Below are 25,686 nucleotides of genomic sequence, written 5' to 3' on the forward strand. Positions count from 1 at the left end.
CCGCCTAAACAACACACAACTTGTCAAAAATGAGCCACAAAGTGACCATAAAGAGGGAAAAAGTGTCCCAGATACAGAAAATGGCCAAAACGAAAACAACCAAAATGAGAAACAAAGGACAAAATAGAGACGACAAGAGAGGCTGAGAGGAAAGTCAAAGCTACCGGATGAATAAAATAAATGCAGCATGGCTCAGAAACAGTGAACAGAGCAGCAAGTTGTTGGAGATACATTCAAGAGGCTCAAAACTGAACTAAATACAGTCCAAAGTGAACAAAAACGTCCACTGTTACTCAAATTGCCCATATTTACTTGAAAACTGTAGTTTGGAACTAGTTTCAAGTAATTTGACAGTTTTTTAAAGTTATTTTGGAAAAGATACCTTCAGCACGGTGAAACATCTTTCTATAGCTAATGAGCAGAGTAGAGGGGAAAAGTCTGGAGAGGCTGGAGACATGTGACATGAGACAAATGATGAAAACGACAAAACCGAGACATAAACTGAGGAAAAAAAATGACACCAACTGACAAAAACAAGATACAGAACAACAACAAAAAAATAGAAACAAAACACAAATGAGACAAAATGGCAAAACAGACACAAAACAGAGACAACAAGAGAGACTGAGAGGAAAATCAAACCTACTGTATGAATGAAATAAATGCAGCATGGCTCAGAAACAGTGAACAGAGGAGCAAGTTGTTGGAGATACATTCAGCATGGTGAAACGCTAAACCTGTAGAGGTTGTATAAATGTAAATAGTTAAATATCTATAGTATCTAGAGCCAACATTTGTTTCTAGTATTTTTTATATAAGTAATCAAGGAAATTCAACTTCAGTTTTTGTCTTTTTTTTTGATTTAGAGGACATTTCTGAGTTTGTTATCCTTCTAGTCATGGTTGTTCTGTTTTCATTCAGGACTTTATATTGCAGTGAAAAATGAGCCCACAGTGAGTAAAAATGTGAAAAATCACCCAAAAACTAACTGGAGTTTAGGCGGTTAACTTGCAGGCCAAAAGAAAAGCAAACTAGATCATTAAAATGCATGAAGCTCTTCCTCTAGTCTTCTTTTAAACTGCACATACATTAAAGATAGTGATTAAAGAGTGACGTGTTTGGACGTCATTTCTCTGGCTTCGGCGCAGAGACGTGACGTTTTTAATCAAAGCTGCGATCGGTTGGTTGTTTTCCATCCAGACACATTTGATCTACAACCGGCACATCTTTGGAATCAAAAAATATTCCTGAATCACATTTATTCCCCTCGAAGTCACTTCAAAAGCAAACTGCTGCTCGGAAATTATTGGGTCTGAGCAACTGTCCACGTATAATTTCCCAGCAGAAGGTTCGCACGTGATAAAAGCGTCGGCCAAGAATACACATGTACTGTACCTACTGTCCGGCTGTAACTCAGCCGCCGCAGGTGGAAGAAATTATCAAAGTATGTTCCCCATTTTTGCAGATGATTTATTCTATTTGCAGAAACAGTCAACATCTGAGTTTTATCAATAACATTCAAATAATATAAAAAAAAGAGTAGTAAAAAAAACAAAAAGGCAGAAAAAACTATATTCGAGGAAAAAGAAACTGACAAAAACGGAGGCACTTATGGCTTGGCAATAGTTGTGCAGTCTGAGTTTTCCCAGGTGGTTGTAGTCAAGCGTCAGAGGCCATGATTACATTATTGGAAACCAAAGGGGATGCACTCAAACACAATCACATCACGGCCCGACATGTCATCGCCGCCACTTATCGCTAACCTACATCTTTAATCTGGAATATTCAAACAGTCGAGGCCTCTCAAGCTGAGTACTGATCAAAACTGCAGTTCGTTATGGACAGAAATCGACTATTTACAACAGAAAAACTGCAAAAGGACGATTTTTAATTCCTGGGAGTCTCCTGAATTATTTGGTTCCAACTTTCCATGAAAATAAGGCTTCGTCGGCGTCCGTTGTGACGTCCGACTAAACAGTCGTATCTTTCTCTTCCTGTACAGTCCTCCGTCATTCAGAGCTGGGAGAGGCAGCTGAGTCTATGTCGTCGTTTTCCAGGTCGTTGGGCGAAGCCGACTGTCCTCCCTTCACCCTCTTCCACTTCATCCGCCGGTTCTGGAACCAAACTTTGACCTACAGACAAGAAACAGGAAGTGTTGAACACGTCTTTCACCAAGAAGTGCATTTAGTTCTTTCAAATGTCATCAGTAGGATACTCATTGTTGAAGTGATATAGATAGATAGATAGATAGATAGATAGATAGATAGATAGATAGATAGATAGATAGATAGATAGATAGATAGATAGATAGATAGATAGATAGATAGATAGATAGATAGATAGATAGATAGATAGATAGATAGATAGATAGATAGATAGGAAAATAGGTAGGTTGGTAGGTATATAGGTAGGTAGGTAGGTAGTTAGGTTGGGAAGTAGGTAGGTTGGTTGGTAGGTAGGTAAGTTGTTTGGTTGGTAGGGAGGTAGGGAAGTAGGTTGGGAGGTAGACAGGTTGGTAGGTTGGTAGCGAGGGAGGTAGGTCAGTAACTAGGTTAGTTGGTTGGTTTGTAGGTAAGCAGGTAGGTAGGTTGGTTGGTAGGTAGGTAGGTAAATAGGTAGGTAGGGAGGTAGTTAGGTTGGGAAGTAGGTAGGTTGGTTGGTAGGTAGGTAAGTTGGTTGGTTGGTAGGGAGGTAAGTTGGTTGGTTGGTAGGTAGGTAGGTAAGTTGGTTGGTAGGTACGTAGGTTGGTAGGTAGGCTGGTAGGTAGGCAGGTAAGTAGGTTAGTTGGTTGGTTTGTAGGTAAGCAGGTAGGTAGGTTGGTTGGTAGGTAGGTAGGTAAGTAGGTAGGTAGGGAGGTAGGTAGGTACGTAGGGAGGTTGGTAGGTAGGGAGGTAGGTAGGTAGGTAGGGAGGGAGGGAGGGAGGGAGTTGGTAGGGAGGTTGGAAGGTAGGTAAATACTCTATTCATCCTCTTGGGTATTTGCCATTTAGCCAGAAAAATGGGTGAATCTCAGCTCAAAATCATGATGTTTCATTAAAACAGTAAAAGGACTGAATTGCAGGCAGTGTTTACACAGAAGAGAGCGGAAGAAAATCAGTGAACAGAGGAGCAAGTGGTTGGAGATACATTCAGCATGGTGAAACATCTTTCTACAGCTGATCAGCAAAGTAGTGTAACAAACGCCTAGCTTAGCGCAGCAGTAAAAATATGAATAGTAAAACATCTGTAGTATGTGGAGCTACCATTTTTTTCCACCACTGGTGAAACCTGTGGGCACTCAGGAAAAATGAACATACTTGTAGAATGACTAATCACAGCAATTTAATTTTCATTTTTCTTTATGATTTATGACATTATAACTGAGCCATACATCACAGAAGGAATTTCTTTCTATGTCTAGTCCTGGTTGCTCTGTTTCCATTGAGGTTCAGGACTTGAAAAATGAGCCTCAAGTGAATGAAAATGTGATGGGAGCAAAGAAACACTCAGAAAGTCCTTAGAATTTATGGCAGAGATCATCACAAAATAACTGTTGGTCACTGATCAACCATCTAAGATCTAATCTTAGTGTATCTAAGTTACATATTTAGTAGATTTTTTTCAGATGTAAGTGTGTATTTGCAGATGTATGAGGTCCTCCACCATCCCTTTATGCTAACACATGCTTAAACCTGATGCTGAAGAAGAACGATGATACAGGAAGTCCCACCCTGTAAGCTGACGGGATTGGTTTATTGGGTTTGTGATGTAAAGAAACCCAGGAAGTCTGAATCTGTGTTTCTGAGGTTGTCATCAGTTCACTGTAGGTTCAAGGTGGAAATGCTCAGCTATGGTTTTTACTTTTTATTTTGGTCATTATATGTCTTTTAGTATATGAAAAGCACCGTACCAGAGGGGGTCGTTTGACTGTAGTTCTTTGTCTAAACACTGAATTTATGTTTTAAATGAAGAATTAAATGGTTTTATTTTGGTCTTCTATTGGTGCCACCATATTTCATCGCTATGATTGCTTCCCTGTTTAGCCCTGATAAACCAATCATCGTCAATATAAAATACATTGCGACCAGTGGGCCAGCATGAGACTATCACCACAGAAACCATTTAAAACTCCATTATAGTGTACATTACAGAGATTTACCTGCCACTGATAGGCTAAATCTGTATTTTTTGAACCAATTTGGCCTAAATGTAACATCATCTATATGGGAAAATCCCAAATTCCAGCTTTAATTATTCTATCCATTAATATATCTATGGATAATTAATCATAAATTGAATTTTTAAGCCAAAATTCATTAATTGTAGCCTCTCACATGTGAATATTTGCTTGTTTTCTAAGTCGTCTGTGATAATAAACTTAAAATCTTCAGGAAATTCCTTCATTTTTATGAACCAGTCATTGAGAAAATGAACACAAAATGAATCAATAAACTAAAATTAATCATTAGTTGCAGTTCTGCTCGAAACAATAAAACTCTACCCTGGGTATCATTCTCACAGCCCTGAGTGCAGAATTTCTCACTGCATTTCAACTGGTAACGTGATCGCTGTGGCTTTTCTCTCCATTTTGCAATTTTTGAGAAAAATTTACAGCTTTGTCAGCAAAAAAAAAGACAAATAATCCCCCACAAATCTCCCAGCGCGGTGCATAAATTCGCTCGGTTTGCCTTGGCCGTGCAGGGAGCATGAATCGTCAGCGCAGAGCTCCCAGGTCTGGATCTGGAGTCGCTCTGAACGCAGCCTGAGAGGATCGGATGGACGAAGGGTCATAAAAGTCAACTACGAGGAAGCCGGCCTATGCAGGAAGTGACTTTACTGTAGTCGCTGCTCATCTGTATCACCACAGAGCTGAGAAATGAGCTCATAGTTCTACTGTCCAGCCAAAAATAGCTGCAAAAACACTTCCTGAGAGTCGAGAAAATTTCAGAGAAAAGCTGGCAGAAAAACAAAAACAGGCGAACCAGGAATGTTCAGTCAGAGCTCTAGAAAATAAAGACCTCAGACTTTATCTCAGGTCAAGTTTCATCTTCTAAAAATGAGTCATTTCTGTAAATGCAGCTGAAGATGGTGAGTAAAAGTACCAATTTAGTGAAGTAAAAATACTCCATTACAGGTGAAAGTATAGTGAAAGTATTGCAGTGAAAGTCTTGATTTTCTGACTGATTATTATATTATTGATAGTGAATCATGCTGCAGGTTTAAACTACTTTAGATGCAGTTTTTTAATGTAGGAACAGCACATAAATCTGATGATTAACAGGCAGGAAAGAAGAAGTTATTTGGTTTTTGCTGAGATACTGGACAATTTTATAGAAATTAAACCATATGAGAGGTTTGGAGGGGGAAAAAAATTACTATTTAGGAGAATTTCAAACAACTAAAATGTGACACAGAAGCCAAAAAATGCTGGAAATCACTGGTTTAATCTGTTAAACTCCCAAACTGCATCTTAAAAAAGCTGTCAGGTGAATGTAGTGAAGTAAAAAGTAGAAGATTTCCCTCTGAAATGCAGTAAAGTGGAAGTATAAAGTAATACAAAATGGAAATACTCCAGTAAAGTACAGTTCTTGACCAAACACTCTCCACCAATAAACTGGAATAAGCAGTACATTTACTGGGGACTACTTTTAGCTGAGATCATTCCTGGCCTCATCCTTATGCTAAATAGTAATAATAGTTATATTAAAACTACATGAAAATGCTCAAACATGATGTCAAAATCACTAAGAAAAGGTTTTTATTTAGAAGATTCATTGTTTTTACACAAAATTCATAATAAAACTCTGAACTCCAAGTAGTTTCTGGTCGTTTTTGTTGTGCTAGTGTCACATTTTTACTCACTTTTTGGTTATTTTTTCATGACTAGAAGGAGAAAGAACCACTGTGCAGTAAGATACAGTTAAAATGCAATAAATCATGAAAGAAAATTGAATTTCTGTGATTATTTGGCTCAAAAAAATGGAAAAATCCTGTAATCGTCTACATGTGTTACCAATACTGGAATAAAACGACTCTGCATAATATACAGATTGTACTACTTATATTTACAACCTCTACAAATTTTTTCTCACTCCTCTGCACCAGTAACAGCTCTAGATAGATGTTTCACTGTGCTGAATGTATCTCCAGCAACCTGCTCCTCTGTTCACCGTTTCTAAACTATGCTGCTGGAAACAGCTGAGTCACTCCTGGTTTCTCTGCTGATGAAAGCACATTTTTTAGCTTTTGTTACAGATTTTGAGTTTATTTTGATGAAACATAAAACATTTTTAGCTTAGATGTGGATTCTTTTTCAGTATGTCATGTTTTTTTCAGTACTGGATCTTATTTTTTTCAGTTTCAGATTTTCATTTTATTTATTTATTTATTTATTTATAACAGTATTTTTTTCCCCCATTTGTCAGGTCTTGGATCTTATTTTTTCAATTTCAGATTTTCATTGTATTTTACTGTATTTATTTATTCATTTGCTTATTTTTTTACACTATTTTTCCCATTTTTTAGGTCATGGTTTTCATTATTGGAGCTTATTTTTTCAGCTTCAGATTTTAATTTTATTTATTTATTTATTTATTCAGTTTCAGATTTGTATTTATAGTTTTTTACTGTATTTTTTCCGTTTTTTAGGTCTTGATTTTTTCAGTGTTGGATCTTATTTTTTCAGTTTCAGATTTTTATTTTATTTATTTATTTGCTTATTTATTTATTTATTTTTTACAGTATTTTCCCCCCATTTTTCAGGTCCTATTTTTCCAGGACTGGATCTAATTATTTCAGTAAACTTCAGCTGAGTTGTGCAGGGAGCATCCTCCTCCTATCCGGCTGCTCTGGGGTTCAGATAAATCTGCTCATGTTGCAGCCTGCTGGTCTGGGAGCATCGTGACGGACTGAAAGGACGGCAGACGGCCAGAGCGTGTAGGATGAGCTGGAGGAGGCAGCAGAGGGAGCTGGGAGTGGAGATGTGTGAGTGTTTAGAGGTCTGGGGAACAGCTTTAGCGGCAGACGGCAGTATGTGTGGTCAGCGTGGCCTCATTAGGAGGAGCTGGGACAGCGAGGCCTGACAGGCAGACTGGGATCCATCCAGCAGCGTCACACATGTTCGGCCCATTTCACCCAGTCTGGAGCTGCCGCCCACTCATTAAAGCTGCGTGTCGAGAACCGCAGGATGAAAAATGCTGTGGAAAAAAGTGCTCAGTGCAGCTCTAATGCAGCCGTGTTTATGCATCAGTGTTGTGGTCAAATCGAAGGAGACGCTTTTAGAAAACTGTCAGATGAGTGACGACCGCTGGACGATTTCAGATAGTTTGTTCCATTTTGTATTCTCCTCTCTTATGAACCGTGAAAATCTGAAGAAGTTCAAGTTATGTGGGGTGATTTCCTGTCTCTGCTTGGTGAAGAATAAAAGATTAATGACAATACTCTGGATTCAAGGAAAAAACTGACATGTTTAACCCTCTGAAGCCATGAAAACAGGTTTAAAAGCAGGTTAATGCTCAACCCTTTAACCTGGAAAACCCACTGCTGCAAAAATACATCAGTTTACTTTTTTTTAGTTATTTTCTGTCTTTTGATTTATTTGTATGTATATATATATATATATATATATATATATATATATATATATATATATATATATATATATAAAAAAAATTATTATTATTTTTAGTTTCATTTCTTTGCTCATTTTTTCTATAAATGAAAATTTCTATAAAATCCTCCACCTTCTCAGAAAAAACATAATTTCTTCATTCCTTTCAGTTAATCATCAGATTTATCTGCTGCTTCTGCATAAAAAACTGGATCTAAAGTAGCTTAACCATCATGTTGCAGTGAAAAAAGAGCTGACAGTGAGTAAAAATGAGACGCATTTCTTCCCATGTTGTATTTCAGAATAAAGTGCCTTGAATCCAAAATCTTGCAGCTGTTTTCTAATCATTTGCTTGATTTTACGGGAATAGTGATGCTATATTGTAAAAAAAAAATTTGTTTTTACGGTAAAATTCCAGCAGCTGTGGTCACCAGAATGCTACCGCAAAATAACAGTAAAACGTTTTCTACATTAACAGTAAAGAAATGTATTGATATTGTTGATTTTAGGGTTAAAAAACATGCTTTATTTCATGTTTTATTGTCAAAAAAATATGTTTTAGCCTTTAAAAATTAGAAAATTTACATGAAAATGTCATATAAAATAAAGTGCGTGTAACTTATTATAAATATTTTTCCTTTATCGGCACGTGTAGCTAAAGCTGTCATAAATATTAAAGTTTATGTCCGTTATTAACACAAAAGTAACAAAATGTATTTTTTACATGTAATAAACGCAGAAATTGCCATGTTACTTGTTAAATAAATATTGCAGCATGTTTCCAGTACAACAATATGTACATTTAACTGGGAAAAACTGTATTTTTTTCAAAAATTAAATGCAAAAATTACAGTATTGTTCTACATATTACTGCATTTTTCCATTAAAAACTGTGCAGGAGTTGTGAAATCTAAATCTAAAAAAACCACTTTTCTCCTGATTAACCTGTTTACGGTGATTCAGTGTCATATAAACTACATCAAACTGTCTTAGAGTTTACAGATTTTTACCGTCATAGTTTGACAGTGTTTCACTGTAAAATTCTGAACATTTTCTACAGTGTGATTCATGTGTAGTTTCTGTTGAATGAGAACATGGACAGGTTTTTTCATCCTATGCGTGACAGGAAGTGGGCGTACCTGTCTCTCCGTGAGGTCCAGGTTGACGGCGATCTCGTAGCGGCGGAGTCTGGTCAGGTAGTTGTGGTGGGTGAACTCGGCCTCCAGCTCCCTCAGCTGCTCCTTGGTGAACGCCGTGCGCTCCTTCCTGGCCTTGCAGCTGGAATCCACCTTAAAGCTGGACTCCTGGATATCTGGGGCGACAAAATCAGTCCACATGGTGACGTGACACGCTTGAAACCTGTCCGATTTATCCCACTTTGACCTTTAGTGTCCTTTTATCCGATTTAACCCTCCTGTTGTCCTCATTTACGGGCACCAAAAAATATTGTTTCCTTGTCTGAAAAAATCCCAAAAAATCTGCAAAAAAATTACCCAAATTTCTGAAAATTTCTAAACCTTCAGGAAGAAAATTCCAATAATTCCTTAAAAGTTTCGCTTGAAAATTTTATTTTAAAAAAAATCCCCCAAATTTGGCAAGAAAATTCATGTAAATCTTCCAAAAAAATCCTAAAAATATCTGAAGTGATTAAACATATATCAGTAAAACTTGTAATATTTTCTTTAAGAACATTCACAAAAAATCTACTATTTTTTTGTGAATGTTCTTAAGAAACGTTTTTAACATTTCCTTTTTTCCATCAAAAAATGTTCAAAAATTTCCCAAAAATGTTAAAATGTGGACAGCAGAAGTTTCACTGTGAAAATATATTTTTTTCAACATTTTCAAACTTTAAAACGGGTCAAAAACGGTGTCGTCCTGTGGGCCAAAATTGACCCATTTAAAGTTTGAAAATGTGGAAGAAAAAAATTTCACAGTAAAACTTCTGATGTCATTTTTGGGAAAACTTTGAACATTTCTTGGTGGAAAAAAAGAAATGTTAAAAATGTTTCTGAAGAACGACTGAAGGGCGAATTTCGCTGGATTTTGGTTGATTTTTTGTGAATGTTCTTAAGAAACATTTTTAACATTTCTTTTTTTCCATCAAAAAATGTTCAACGATTTCTCAAAAATATTGAAAATGTGGACATCAGAAGTTTCACTGTGAAAATATATTTTTTTCGACATTTTCAAACTTTAAAACGAATCAAAAACGGTGTCGTCCTGTGGGTCAAAATTGACTCGTTTAAAGTTTGAAAATGTGGGGAAAAAAAAAAATAAAAAATTCACAGTGAAACTTCTGATGTCCACATTTTCAACATTTTTGGGAAATCTTTGAACATTTTTTGGTGGAAAAAAAGAAATGTTAAAAATGTTTCTGAAGAACAAACGAAGAGCAAATTTCGCTGGATTTTGGTTGATTTTTCATGTGAATGTTCTTAAAGAAAATATTACAAGTTTTACTGATATATATGTAATCATTTTAGATTTTTTTAGGATATTTTTGAAAATATCTGCAAGAATTTTCTTGCCAAATTTGGGGGATTTTTTAAAAATAAAACTTTTAAGGGAAACTTTTAAGGAATTATTGGAATTTTCTTCCTGAAGGTTTTGCAAATTTTCTGAAATTTGGGGAAATTTTTGATTTCTTTTTTCCAGACAAGGAAACAATATTTTTTGGTGGAAAAGAAGAAATGTTAAAAAAAAAAAAAAGTTTCTTAAGAACATTCACAAAAAACAAACCAAAATCCAGCGAATTTTGCTGGATTTTGGTTGTTTTTTGTGAATGTTCTTAAAGAAAATATTACAAGTTTTACTGATATATATGTAATCACTTTAGATATTTTAAAGATTTTTTTTGCCAAATTTGCGTGATTTTTCTTTATATATATATATATATATATATATATATATATATATATATATATATATATAAAAAAAAAACTTTAAGGGAAAATTTTAAGGAATTATTGGAATTTTCTTCCTGAAGGTTTTGCAAATCTTCAGAAATTTGGGGATTTTTTTTGCTGAATTTTTGGATTATTTTCAGACAAGGAAACAATATTTTTTGGTGCCTGTAAATGAGGACAACAGGAGGGTTAAACACAACTTAAGGACCAACAAACCGACACTCCAAAGGCTCTTTAGTGGGAGGCCCCTCATATAGTAAACACTCAAACCAGTGCTTTAAAAAGAGACCACCCCGACCAGGCCTCACGCTCACCTGCAGAACCAAACGCATGCATTTTCTGCTGCATGTTTGACTTATTTGCGCAGCCACATGTGCAGTTTTCTGGGCTCCTGGTGCACCGGTGGAGCTCAGGGGCCACCAGACCAGCCACAGAGGGACCGAGTTAGCGGAGGAATGCGGCGGAACATCGTTAAAGCCTCCAACAAAAGAACAAAGGTACGGATGTGTCCAGGTCCGAGGGCTCCGTGGGCGAATGTCAGGAGATTTCCCACCGGAGATTCACATGAACTCATCTGGACGTGACGGCGAATACATCAGGAGGGGACGGAGATATCTCTATGAATATCAGTTAAAAGGCTCCACCGCTAAATCTGACGTCCGTTCCGCTGCTGAAACGGATCGTCTGAACAAACCAGGGATTATCTAATTGTGAGGATTTATAGTAGTTTAAACCTCATTTACACCGGCGTTGTTAATTGTTTTCTGGATTACTTAATGATTTGTTTAGCCAGAAAATGGTGGATAATGTAAATTAAAGCCCAAGAAAAGTCTTGTTTTGTCCACAACGTTAAAGATTTCCAGTTTACTGTCATAGCAGAGGAAGGATACCAGAAAATTATCACATTTAAGAAGCTGGAATCAGAGAATGTAGATGTTTTTTTTTTTTTTTTAAAGTTACTAAAACTGATTAATTACTGAAAACTGATAAGTTGTTTGGTCTATAAAATTTCAAAAAATGGTGAAAAATGTCGATCAAAGCCCAAGAAATGTCTTGTTTTGACCAAAAGACCAAAGATTTACAGCTAAATGAGACAGAGATTGAAGAAAAAACAGAAAATATTTACATTTAAGAAGCTGGAATCAAAGAATTTGGACTTTTTTTTCTTAAAAGTTAGTAGTAAAAATTTTAAACCTCATTTACCAGTGCTGTTAATTGTTTTCTTGATTAGTCGATGATTTGTTTGGTCAGAAAATGGTGGATAATGTAAATCAAACTCCAAGAAATGTCTTGTTTTGTCCACAACACTAAAGATTTCCAGTTTACTGTCATAGAGGAGGAAAGAAACCAGAAAATAATCACATTTAAGAAGCTGGAATCAGAGATTTTAGATGTTTCTTCCTTCAAAAGTCAACAAAACTGATTAATTAAAATAAATCAATTAGTTGTTTGGTCTATAAAATGGTGAAAAATGTTGATCAAAATCCAAGAAATGTCTTTCTTTTGTCCACAATGCCAATGATTTTCAGTTTATTGTCATAGAGGAGGAAAGAAACGACATTAAAGAAGGTGAAATCAGAGAATTTTGGTATCTTATTTTCTTAAAAAGTTACTAAAACTGATAAATTAATATAAATTGATTAGTTGTTTGGTCTAGAAAATGTCAGAAAATGGTGGATAATGTACCAATTTACCAGGACAAACACATGAAAAAGCAGGTTTATTCAGTTCCTCCTGAGCAGTGAAGACTGTTGGGTAATAATTGAGCATTGGTAGCGACACCAGCAGCTGATGTAATCTCCAGAAAATGGTTCTAATTTGTCAAAGTGAGAAGTTGTGCTCGCTGCCTGCCAGAGCGGCGGGCCAGAATGTGGCCTGGGCTGCAGGACCTGGTCCAGATGTGAGCAGGAGTGCGTGTTGTTGTGGTTCTCTGGTCTGGATCTGTGTCCAACAGGTTTAGTTCGGCCCAACACCTGGCAGGTTCCACTAAACAGCCCCCAATAAATATCCTGCTCAGCCAGAGGCCGTAAAGCTGCAGGCAGGAGGCTTCTGGACCCAGCAGGGTCCCCAACACAAACAGCATTTGGTGCTTCTCTGGGAGGACGCTGCTGAATTAAAGCCGCCGTAAAAAGCTTTAATGTAAAAACCCCAGGAGAAAATTACACGAGTGACTGATCGCCTAATTTGTGCGTGTGAGGCGGAATTTCACATCAAAATAAGATGTTTTATTGGTTAAACTGCATTTAAACCCATTTATTTAGCATCTTTAAGCAGTTACCAGTTAATAAATGCTTCATATTAGACTGCAACGCTAACTAATGCACCTTAATGTACTTAAATTCACCTTTTTTTTAGCATCTTTAAGCAGTTACCAGTTAATAAATGCTTAATATCAAACTATAACACTAAATAATTCACATTAAGTTATTTAAACCTTCTTTATTGAGCAAATTTAGATAGTTACCAGTTAATAAATGTTTAATATTAGACTGCAATACTAAATAATGCACCTTAATGTACTTAAATTCACCTGTTTTTTTAGCATCTTTAAGCAGCTAGAAGTTAATAAAGGTTTAAAATTAGACTGTAACACCGAATAATGCACCTTAAGTTATTTAAGCCTCCTTTATTTAGCATATTTAGGCAGCAACCAGTTAATAAATGCTTGAAATCAAACTATAACACTAAATAATGCAGCTTAAAGTACTTAAACAGACATTTTTAGCCTATTTAAGCAGTTATTGATTAATAAATGTTGAATATTAGGCTATAACACTTCATAATGTACCTTACTTTATTTCAATCCCCCTTTATTTCGCATATTCAGGCTGCTATCAACACTAAAAAAAAAATGCACCTTAATGTACTTAAAAATGCCTTTTGAGCATACTTAACCAGTTATTGGTTAATAGATGTTTAATATTTGACTGTAAATCTACCTTTTTTAAAGCATATTTAAGCAGTTACCAGTTAATAAATGTTTACTATCAAACTATAACATTAAATAATGCACCTTAACTTCTGTAAACTTCCTTTATTTAGCATCTTTAAGCATATACCAGTTAATAAATATGTGATTTCAGACTGTAACATTAAATAATGCACCTCACCTTACTTAAATTCACCTTTTTTAGCATCTTTGAGCAGTTGCCAGTTAATAAAGGTTTAATATTTGACTGAAAGACTAAATAATGCACCTCAAGTTATTTAAACCTCCTTTTTTTAGTATATTTATCCAATTACCGGTTAATAAATGTTTAATATTAGACTATAACACTAAATAATGAACCAGTAAAGAGATATAAGAACATTTCAAGTGCTGAGAAATGTATTTGTCACCAACTATGTGAAAAATTAAAGAGTCACAGCTTTGTTCTAAATACACTTTCATGTCAATTATTTCCACATCTGTATTAGCAGTTAATAAGATACTGCATTATTGTACATTATAAACATTTATATACTCATAGGAGGAACAAAGTTATTGACAAATCTGTTAATTGATGCTAAAAATGTTTATGCGAGTGTTATAAACTTATATTTAATGTCAATATGTTATTTTGAAATTAAACTCAACTGTTTAATGTCTGTGTTTGTCCAAAATTATGATAAAATCCATCATTTCAACTGTTGTCAATTATTTTCTTGATTAATCAATAGCCTGTTTGGTCTAGAAAATGGTGTAAAATGGAAATCAAAGCTGAAGAAATGTCTAGTTTGACCAAAACACCAAAGATTTACAGGTAACTGACATAGAGATGGAAAAAAAAACTCCCAAAATATTCATATTAAAGAAGCAGCAATCAGGAAATTTAGACTTTTTTTCTTAAAAAGTTACCAAAACTGATTAATTGATATAAATGAATGAGTTGTTTGGTCTGGAAAATAGCGAAAAAATGGTGAAAAATGTCAACAAAGCCAGAAAAAACTGCTTGTTTTGTTAACAACACCAACAATGTTCAGTTTAGTGTCATAGAGGAGGAAAGAAATCAGAAAATATTCACATTTAAGGAGCTGGAATCAAAGAATTTAGACTTTTTTTTTCTTTAAAAGTCATTAGAACTGATTAATTAATATAAATCTATTAGTTGTTTGGTCTATAAAATATCAAAAAAAATGGTGAAAAATGTCAGTCAAAGCCAAGAAATGTCTTATGACCACAACACCAAAGATTTCCAGTTTACTGTCATAGAAGAGGAAATAAACCAGAAAATATTCACACTAAAGACACCAGAATAAGAGAATTTAGACGTTTTTTCCTTAAAAAGTTAGTAAATCTGATAAATTAATATATATTGATGAGTTGTTTGGTCTAAAAAATGTCATAAAATGAAGAAAAATGTCAATCAAAACCCAAGAAATGTCTTGTTTTTCCCACAACACCAACAATATTTAGTTAACTGACAGAGATGGAAGGAAAACTGAAAATATTCACATTTAAGAAACGGGAATCAAAGAATTCAGACTTTTTTTCTTAAAATGTTACTAAAACTGATTAATTAATATTAATCAATTAAGTCTTTTGGTCTACAAAATGTCAGAAAATGTTGAAAAATGTCGATCAAAACCCAAGAAATGTCTTGTTTCGTCCACAACACTAAAGATTTCCAGCTAACTGTCAAAGAGATGGAAAGAAACCAGAAAAATATTAACATTTAAGAAGCTGGAATCAGAGAATTTAGACCCTTTTTTTCTCAAAAAGTTACTAAAACATACTAATTAATATTCAAAACAGTTGGCGATTAATTCCAAAGTTGACAACTAATCGATGAATCACTGCAGCTCTGATTGAAAACATGTTGAGACTAATGGAGGTTTCCATGATAATGACAATAACAGTAGAATGAAGGATGTTTATTCCATCACTTCTTTCAACAATAAACAGTCTTATGTTGGTCAAACTTTGGATTAAAGTCGATGTCAGACGGTTTGATTTGGTTTGAAGCACCACATTTCCATATCAGTCCAGCTGTTGCATCCGTCATGTCGAAGCCTGCAGGACTTTTTCCTAATATATGCTCTGTTCTAGCCTGCACGACTTTTCCTAGTATATGCTCTGTTCTAGTCTGCAGGACTTTTTCCTAGTATATGCTCTGTTCCAGTCTGCAGGACTTTTTCCTAATATATGCTGTGTTCTAGCCTGCAGGACTTTTTCCTAATATATGCTGTGTTCTAGCCTGCAGGACTTTTTCCTAATATATACTCTGTTCTAGCCTGCAGGACTTTTCCTAGTATATGCTCTGTTCTAGTCTGCAGGACTTTTCCTAGTATATGCTCTGTTCTAGTCTGCAGGACTTTTTCCTAATATATACTCTGTTCTAGCCTGCAAGACTTTTTCCTAATATATGCTCTGTTCTAGTCTGCAGGACTTTTTCCTAATATATGATCTGTTCTAGTCTGCAGGACTTTTTCCTAATATATGCTGTGTTCTAGCCTGCAGGACTTATTCCTAATATATGCTCTGTTCTAGCCTGCAGGACTTTTTCCTAATATATGCTCTGTTCTAGTCTGCAGGACTTTTTCCTAATATATGCTGTGTTCTAGCCTGCAGGACTTTTTCCTAATATATGCTCTGTTCTAGCCTGCAGGACTTTTTCCTAATATATGCTATGTTCTAGTCTGCAGGACTTTTTCCTAATATATACTCTGTTCTAGCCTGCAAGACTTTTTCCTAATATATGCTCTGTTCTAGTCTGCAGGACTTTTTCCTAATATATGATCTGTCCTAGTCTGCAGGACTTTTTCCTAATATATGCTCTGTTCTAGCCTGCAGGACTTTTTCCTAATATATGCTATGTTCTAGTCTGCAGGACTTTTTCCTAATATATACTCTGTTCTAGCCTGCAAGACTTTTTCCTAATATATGCTCTGTTCTAGTCTGCAGGACTTTTTCCTAATATATGATCTGTTCTAGTCTGCAGGACTTTTTCCTAATATATGCTCTGTTCTAGTCTGCAGGACTTTTTCCTAATATATGATCTGTTCTAGTCTGCAGGACTTTTTCCTAATATATACTCTGTTCTAGCCTGCAGGACTTTTTCCTAGTATATGCTATGTTCTAGCCTGCAGGACTTTTTCCTAATATATACTCTGTTCTAGCGGCTGGTCGAGGACTGAAGCTCTGAAAAGCCAGAACTGATGCAGCGGTCAGACATGTTGCATGCACTCAGTGGGAGATTGTGTTACAGCTTAACGACAGGAAAATGTCAATGGATAAGAATGTAAGAAGTGGGCTCACAGGAAAGTGATTTTACCAGACGTGGTCTGGCATGTTTTCAGGGCAGCGAGTGGAGGTTAGAATAAGGTAAGGAACGGAGGGAGGCGCTCCCCCACCTCCTCCTTCAATTAGACTCATGTCTGCTGCTCACATCCGTCCTGTAGCTTTAATAATACCCATTTACAACCAGTGTTATGTTTGCATAATTAACACATCACTGCAAATAATGTTCTAAATACGCTTTCAGGTCAATAGTTTTTAGCAGTTAATAACATACTATTAGTATTATTTTGCATTATTAAGTCTCATAGATACTAACAGATGACTTATAGGAGGATTTGAGTTGGTGATAAATATGTTAATAAACACTAAATTGCTTGTTTGAGCGTTATAAACCTTATATTTTTACCCTGTTTTTGTCCCCATTTATCAGTAGATACAATATTTGGACTTCTGTTAATTATTTTGTTGATTAATTGATAAGTTGTTTGGTCAATAAAATGTCATGAAATGGTGCAAAATGTAAATCAAAAACACCAAAGATTTACAGATAACTGACATAGACATGGAAAAAAACACATTTAAGAAGCTGGAATCAGAGAATTTAGACGTTTTCTCTTAAAAAGGTACTAAAACTGATTAATTAATATGAATTGACTAGTTGTTTGGTCTAGAAACTATCAGAAAATGGTGAAAAATGTCAACAAAGCCCAAAAAAGTGTCTTGATTTGTCCACAACACCAAAGATTTACAGTTAACTGACATAGAGATGTAAAAAAGCAAAACAAAACAGAAAATATTCACATTTAGGAAGCTGGAATCAGGAAATTTAGACTTTTTTTCTTAAAAAGTTACTAAAACTGATAAATTAACATAAATTGATTAGTTGTTTGGTCTATAAAATGCCAAAAAACTGTGAAAAATGTCAATCAAAACCCATTAAATATCTTATAACTGCATGTTTGGAGAGTGAAGACGATGCAAAGAGGATTTAAAGCAAAAAATAAGATTAAACATCCTTGTTTAGAAAATGCAGAAAAACACTTCACAAGTTTAATTTTTATGTTCGTACACCCAGTATTTACTGCAAACTCCTCATTTCCTATTAGTTCATACACACACTACCGTTTACAACAGCAACAGTTTGTGCTTTTATGATGTTTTAAACGCCAAACTACCCTGAAATTTCAAGTTATCCCTTTAAGTACAGTCTAAATGTGAATCTTTTGTCGTCTACTTGTTGGTACTGCAATACAAGGAGCTTAAAAAACTGAAAATATGCACCAGCGTTTGCAGGATTCTGTCCTGTAGCCGTCTACAGGAACAGTGGATTTGAGGAAACAGCATTTGAAGTTCTAAAATCTTAAAGTTTTACCTTTTTAGGGTTGTTTATTAGTCATGGACTAAATATTCAAATATTAACAACAACAGGGTGCACATAAACCACATTATATGCAAAAAATGTTTTTTTTCTCATTTGAGCGAATGAAGTACTTTAAACATGTTTTTTTAGTTAAATGAAAGGTAAATTTAAGATTTAAAGGTAGTTTATTCAGTTTCAGAGGCTACAGTTACCGCTAGTCTGCTCAGCTTTTTTCTTCACTGCTCATGCTTTTAAAACTGAATTTTTATTATCTGTCTGCTTTTTTCACCAAATTCCACCTTCTATAGTATCATAATCTTTATATAGTTATGCAAAATGTCCAAAAGTTCAGATTCAAGTCTCAAATTTGAGCACATCTGCTGCATTTCTGGCTTCATAGGACACTACAGACACTAATTTCAAGTCTTTTCAGAGTGCAGAAATGCAAACCGATTTATACTACTGTTCAAAAGTTTGGGGTCACCCAGACAGTTTCATGTTTTCCATGAAAACTCCCACTTTTATTCATGTGCTAACATAACTGCACAAGGGTTTTCTAATCATCAATTAGCCTTTCAACACCATTAGCTAACACAATGTAGCATTAGAACACAGGAGTGATGGTTGCTGGAAATGTTCCTCTGTACCTCTATGGAGATATTCCATTAAAAATCAGCTGTTTCCAGCTACAATAGTCATTTACCACATTAACAATGTCTACACTGGATTTATCATTCATTTAATGCTATCTTCATTGAAAAAAAGTTTTTCTTTCAAAAATAAGGACATTTCTAACTTTTAAACTGTAGTGTACATCCAGTATTTATCATTTCCTATTAGTTGATTCATATCTAAATCGCTTCTTGCTGCATAAATCCTCATCTTTCGTTCTTCAGGCTGAAATTCTACCAATCTTAAAGAAACTCTCTGAATGAAATATGAACGTTTCACCAGTGCTGGACGTGGTTTTATTATGGGTGAATATTTACACGTTAAGACTCCATTTAAGAATCCATTACGTTTCCTTTGGCCTGTTGGTTTTGCTGTTAATGTTGCATTTAGGAATTAGTCTGCCGTGGATATCAGTTACTGTTGTTTCCTATTAGCGTGTGTGAAATGTGATAGAGAGGAATAAATTACACTATAATCCAAAAGCATACAGTGACAGTAACATATTAGTGCCAGAAATAGCCTCTGATATAAATATTAACACATTATTTTGTTTTCTAGTGTGACTCATTAGAAATAATTGCTTATTTATTTCTTAAATTAACATTTTGCTGGCGCACAAATAACAAAAACAGGACTGAGTGTTGGTTTATTTCACTTCTGACACCTGTAATAAATACAGTCAGAAGCACCTGCGATGCCTTAAATTCCATTCGCCTCCATTATTTACCATCAGTTTTAAAACAATAGTCCATTTCCAACGGATACGGCAGCAGAATGAAACGCTCCGACGCCTCGTGAATCAAATTCCCGAACAATACGAGGATGCAACGGCTCCTTAAAGCGTGTCCCGAACACAAAAGTCTCATCACCTACTCACCTTTCACATAGTGATGTGGTGAGAGTGCCGCTTTAAGATTAAATTGGAGAGGAAATAGAGGGGATTTGTGTCGCTGCCAGCTGTGACAGGGGGCAGAGAGACGCTCTTCACCTCGAGTGGCTTAATTTTTTAAAGTGTTTTCACAGCTGTGTGCAGGGAAATATTCTCAGATTTTTAATCATGAGCTGTGTTGCACATTTTTTCAGCATTATCAGCTGTTATTTGTTAATACTGTGTATTTTTTAGATGTGGTGAGTGTTCTGGATGCTGCCTCTCACCTGTCACGTCCCTCTTCCTCTTATTGGAGCTCTTCTTGTCCGAGTCGGCCGACGCCACGCTCTGCGGCGAGTATTCACCCTCCAGACACCCGCCTGGCACGGCGCCGGGCAGCCTGTCCCCCCCAACACTGTCCAGCTCGGGCCCTCCATCCCCGCCGCCGCCGCCCCCCACCACCGGTGGGGCGACGGGCGGGCAGGCCTCGGGCGCCCTCACCCGGGTCTCGCAGGGGTTGAACTGCCAGTCGGCCCTCTGGTAGCCGCCCTGGCCGTCGTGGTAGAGTCTGTCGTCGCGGGGGTAGGCGGCGTGGGGGGCGCTCGGCACCAGGCAGGAGCCCGAGAAGTCCGTGTAGGCCAGGAACTCGGGCTTCTGGTGCAGGGAGAACGGGGCCTGCTGGTAGGGCGACTGGAGGTTGGCCCCCGGGTGAGGGCTCCTCATGCAGCCCCAGATCGGGCTGCTGGGGTGGGCGCTCCGCATGCAGCTGCTGGCCGGCTGATCCATGCTGCTGCAGATCACACTTCTTCTTAAATCTGGTTCGAGGAGTTTGAGTCCCTCAGTGAACAAATCAGGAGTGGAAATCTGAATCTGTCAAAGAGTCTCCGCTTAAATGTGCATCTTCATGTGAGGCTTCCACAGCCCGGATGGCGTGAGGACGGACGCCTTCCCGTGACAGCGAGCTTCCCTTCCCTCTCTGACGTCCTTCGCAGCCTCTCCTCTCTCTTCCCTCTGCCTCGCTCGGCTTCAGGCTGGCTTGTGGCTCGGTGGGAGAGCTGCATCCGCAACTGCATGCCTCCCCTCCTCGGCTGGCTGTTTTCACAACTCTTCTAAGGCATTCTTGACAAGCGAGCCCTCCTCCTTTTTAAACATATAGGTGGGAAAGAGTGGCAAGTTTATGGAGTGTAACGTGAGCCTGCGGAGGAGGAGCCCTGCAGGCCACATGTTGGTAGTACCCTCCAACCAACCCTGCCTCATCAACTATTAATCACGGGGGAAATTTTATATGCACATCTAATGGGCTTTCCAGACGTGGGGCTTTTTAAAGGGACATTGTCTGAGAAGTATAAAGCGAGCACCCACCCACATGGGAGCCGGGGACTCTGACTTATTTCAGCTCCTTAGTGCTTTCTGACACCCAATTTAGTTCCTTTTTTTGACACCCTTTAGAGGAAAGTTAACCCCGGCGCTTTCCCTCAGCACCCCTGATCCTTGCCTGTCCTCTCCAATCTGAAAGCCCCTTCTTTTTCCTCTCTCTTTTCTGTTTTTACGACCGCGTGCACGTTGCTGCTACACACCCAAATCCACCTGGCTGGACTTTCTTTAACTTGAAGGATTTGATATTGGCTATGCGATCACTCACACCTCCTGAGGTTTTCTCACTTTAGCGCGACACCGTATGGAGTTTCAGGCCCATATTTTACTAAACACAAGCTGATATTTTGCTCTGAGCAAACGCTGACCGGGGGATTGCGCCCTTTCACTCATTCTTTATTATGTTGTGTTTCTGTGTGCAGCTCTTCTTACTTATTATTCCGCTGCTTTACGCCGCAGCAGCAATTGTGTATGACAGCGACCACATGTACATCGACCACATCTGGAACAAGCAAGGATGCCATTATTCAATTTTCTGATCACTGATTTTTTAATCTCTGCACGCTACTCATGATAGAAGCCACTTCCCCATGAAGTAATGTCTCTAATACCATTAAAACCTTTTTGGCAAAACCAAATTCTGGACTCGATTTCAGTGTATCTGTTACCCAATAAACCCACTGAACCACACCATACTGAAATGCACACTTTTTCTTCATAGTGCTCATATTTGTGAGCTGAGGTTCTCCTTCCTCATGTGTCCTCACTTTGCTCCTGACCTCGTAGACAGGAGGGGAGGTGGATCACACCTCCATGGAGAGGGAAAAAGAGGAGACCTAAATCTGGAGGCAAAGAAAAAGGCCCAGAATAGCCACGTTTTCATATAATCACCGAGCGAATACGATGCAAACTTTCTGAGATGTCTCAAAAAAATAAAACTAGTTTCCATTACCAGCTTTGGAGTGTCATCAGAAGGTGGCGCTATAGGCTACATGGACGGAATGATCAGAAGAAGGTAGAAAAAAACCAAACTGCTCAAAGAAAATGAAGAAATAAACAAAACTTGGGCATCTTGGAGAGACAACTGGAAAAAAGGCTTGTTTCCAATCAGGGAAATTGTAATTATTCTTTCATTTCAGCTACTATTGGCAAATTTTCATGCTGTCAAACAAAAGAAGTGAAAACATCTGGAGATATTTGCTGCATCAGAAATTATTAAAAATGGCGTTTCCAGCCCCCTTGAAGCAAATTAACTCCTTATCGAAACAGTCAGGGAGTGTACAAACTTTTGTGCCAAAATTATGTTTTTTCCATTTCTGTTAAAGTTTTCTTATGCAAAAAATGCACATAAATATATGAATTATGGAAACACTGGCTTCTTTGACACAAGGAAAACTTGTAATGCATTTTTTTTAGCTGGAATTATGTTTGGGATCACAAGTATTGGTCAGACCATTCTACAGAATATGCTGTAGAAATGGTCTGACTGCATTATTCTGCCAAAGGTGGGAGAAAAACTCTCTGGCTTGTTTGAATTTCTATAAACCAAAAACAGTTGCTGTGGATGGAGCTAAGTAAAAGATGCGACTTCGATGTTATCCTAAAATTTTTTGTGGGAAAATTCTGAAAGTTTTGCCCATCTTTGCAAAAGTTTTCTGATGCGAAATTTAAAAAGTGCACATAAATATATGAATTATGGAAACACTGGCTTCTTTGACACAAGACAAACGTGCTGGACACTGTGCAGATGTTATTTTTTAGCTGGAATTATGTGCTGCATCACAAGTACTGGTCAGACCATTCTACAGAATATGCTGTAGAATGGTCTGACTGCACCTCAGTATTATTCTGCTATGGGGAAACCAAATACAATTGACTGTGACTTTGGTGTTATGCTAAAATAGAGGGAGTTCTGTCTATAAAATACATTAACCACCAAAAAAACTAGCATGGCTGCCTTACTGCACAACTAAAATGCCTAAAAAAATTTAATTTTCAGTGCGGGTGGCTATTAGCTTGGAGATTGTTGATTGTTTTTTCCTGCAGTGAAGCATATTTTGAAAATGACAACACATATATACCAGAAGGAGAAAAGAACACTGGCTAAAATAGGCAGCTAATAGCAGGTTTATCCCCTCAGTCTACATTCAGTGAGTCACACTAGGTAATAAGTGGAAAATAGGACAAATTTAAAGCTGCACGTTAATATTTTAGCATTAACAATGGATCAAATTATCATTTAGGTGTTCTTTCAGGCATTTTCAGCCACTACTATGTTTAGTGAAATGTTGTTTATTATCTGCACTAAACAGCAGATGGCCCAAGTTAGCAACTAGTTAATGACGAAAGCTAAATATGTAGCAGCTAAATAACATCATTGCAACAAGTAGTAGCTTTACTAGTTTAACTACAGCATGGTGGTAATGACGTTGTCTTCTGAATCAAATAACTTTTCAGTAGCGAAAGTCTTCTATTCACCCAGCAGTGTAGTTAGCAGCATCCACAAAAGCTCTGTTTTTCTGAGCTTTTTCTAATGCGACGCTTCAAAATGCCCATAAAACTGAGATATAAAGTACACCTTACATAAAGAAAGAACTAGTGGTGAAACTCTACTCTGGACTGTTTTGCAGCCAGAGAGGAAGAAAAATGGGCTAAAAAGCAGCTAAGATTACCCTTTATCCCTCTCTGGATACTAGAATATAATTCGACTCTCTTTTGTAGACATCGCATTCAGTCGCCACAAAATAATTCAAGAAAAGAGACGAGGAAAAGCAGAGGGAGAGGGGAAAAGAAAAAGAAAGAGCGACTAATAAATAAAGATCTGAGCATTCGCCGCCGCGAAAGTTAAAGACTCGTAAGAGAGAGATGCCAAGAGAAAAATCAGATTAGGAGACTGGGAGCAAAATCTGGAGTGGACAGAATGAAAAGTGAAAAAAAAGAAGTGAGATAGAGAAAAGGGAGACAGAAAGGAGAGTGTTTGAGGTCACACACCAAACCCTTTCCATTTAGCCAGCGAATTGTTGAGCCATGAAGCATCCCCGGCTTTTACTGGCAGTCTGAGGCCTGGACGCACCGCAGGGAGCAGGGGTTACTCTACATTTGTGGTCGAAGCAGAGGCCATCTGTGTGTCAGGATAAATTAGTGTGTCAGTGTGTGTGCTGTGAAAGTATGCGTCAGGGAGGGCGAGCGTGCACGTGTCCCGAGGAGGAGATGGACGGTGGTGTTCATGTGGATTTCAGTGAATCCGGGAAGTTTTGGACATTCTTGAAGGATTAAAGAAGGAGACAGGAGTCAGACTGCATGTGTTAAGTTGGGTGATTAAAGTGCAAAAAGTGTGCTCAGTAGTAGTAGTAGTACAAACTATTACTAGTTTGTAATCTAATTAGCTACTCTGAGCTTCTATCCACTCATGTCCAGCCTCCAATTGTCACCACATTGCAGCGGTTTTCAGTTTTAAATCTAAACTGGTTTGTAGTTTGTAGTGAGTGTGGAGTTAAAGAACCCCTATGGTGCACATTTAATGGTTAAAATGATAATTTTTGGGTCTATTAGAATGCTTTTACATGCTTTAATGTTAAAAAAACACATTATTTTTTGAATATTGTACATTATGTGAGCACCTCTTCCTAGCTTTTGCGAGAACTGCTTCATGTTAGCTTTTTAACCGGCTACGCTAATCTAATTATCGCCACATCACAGTAGTTTTCAGTTTTAAAACTAATCTGGTTTGGTGTGAAACTTCCAAGTAGAGTTTGGATACTGTGTGGTTTCCATAGTTGAAACTAATTTGACTTGTCGGTTCCGTCTTTAACTGGTCTGAGGTCTAAATGTGGTCTTAAAGAGCTCCTATTGTACTCATTTACAGGTTAAGCACATATTAGCCCTTTGATGCACAACATGGGGTCAAAAGTGACCCATATTCAGTGGAAAATGGGTATCTGTTGACCCATGTCGTGCATCAAAGGGTTAAACAAGAAAAGCACCCAGAAAGCGCAGTACTAAATGCTTAATAAAAAATGACCTTGCGCTGAACACAGGCGTGTGTTATGCATGTGTACGTTATGTACGGATACCGAATCACGTGACCTAAATATGTAGTTGCAATGATACAGAAATCTTCAACAAATCTCCACATTTCTCCAAAATTATTAAAAATTTGTCTAGAACTTGCTCAAAAAATCATCTTTTCCTGTTCACAATCTGTTCAAAATGAGTTAAACATCTAGAATGGCTTAGAAAGGTTTAAAAAAAAAAAAAAAAAAGACTAAAAACAATAAAAACACGTCCAAAATGACTCATAAAATAAATGTATTCTCAAAATGTTGTTGAAATATGCCAAAAAAAATCACCCAAAATATGTGCAAAATGACTAGAAATTATTGAAATTTGTGCAGAACTTGCTCAAAAAAATCCTCCTTAACTGTTCAAAACCTGTCCAAGGTGAGTTAACTGTCTAGGATGGCTGAGAATGGTTTAAAAAAATTACTAAAAACTGGTCCAAAATGACTTTAAAATGTCTTCAAACTATTAAAATTTTCTTTAAAAAGTAGGAATTGTTCACAATTACAGTTAAACATTCGTAAGTATTATTTGTACAGATAAACATTCATGGTCCTCAGCGGTGGATTTGTAGTAGGATCACAATCATGTGATCATGTAGTGTTCACTTGTTGTCATGGTTACAGTGACGCCGTG

The 25,686-nt window shown here is 37.0% G+C and overlaps 1 protein-coding gene across 1 annotated transcript; it reads right to left on the bottom strand.

The window, feature by feature from the left end:
- Window positions 1-1,449: 1,449 nt before the first annotated feature.
- On the bottom strand, window positions 1,450-20,767 carry meox1 (mesenchyme homeobox 1). The gene is made up of 3 exons (XM_023267939.3): window positions 19,905-20,767; window positions 8,728-8,900; window positions 1,450-2,132 (listed from the first exon to the last, which is right to left on the bottom strand). Exons 1-3 carry the CDS (start codon window positions 20,401-20,403, stop codon window positions 2,010-2,012), a joined length of 795 nt encoding a protein of 264 aa, XP_023123707.1. The 5' UTR covers window positions 20,404-20,767; the 3' UTR covers window positions 1,450-2,009.
- Between the last annotated feature and the right edge of the window lie 4,919 nt (window positions 20,768-25,686).

The sequence above is a fragment of the Amphiprion ocellaris genome, chromosome 18 (genome assembly GCF_022539595.1).
Source record: "Amphiprion ocellaris isolate individual 3 ecotype Okinawa chromosome 18, ASM2253959v1, whole genome shotgun sequence".
In the NCBI taxonomy this organism is placed as follows: domain Eukaryota; kingdom Metazoa; phylum Chordata; class Actinopteri; family Pomacentridae; genus Amphiprion; species Amphiprion ocellaris.

Coding starts and splice junctions, on each gene's coding strand:
- meox1 (XM_023267939.3), bottom strand. CDS start 20,403: ATGGATCAGCCGGCCAGCAGCTGCATGCGGAGCGCCCACCCCAGCAGC. Junction 8,901..19,904: donor GAGGAAGAGGGACGTGACAG/GTGAGAGGCAGC, acceptor TTGTCGCCCCAG/ATATCCAGGAGTCCAGCTTT. Junction 2,133..8,727: donor TGGACCTCACGGAGAGACAG/GTACGCCCACTT, acceptor TCTTGTCTGTAG/GTCAAAGTTTGGTTCCAGAA.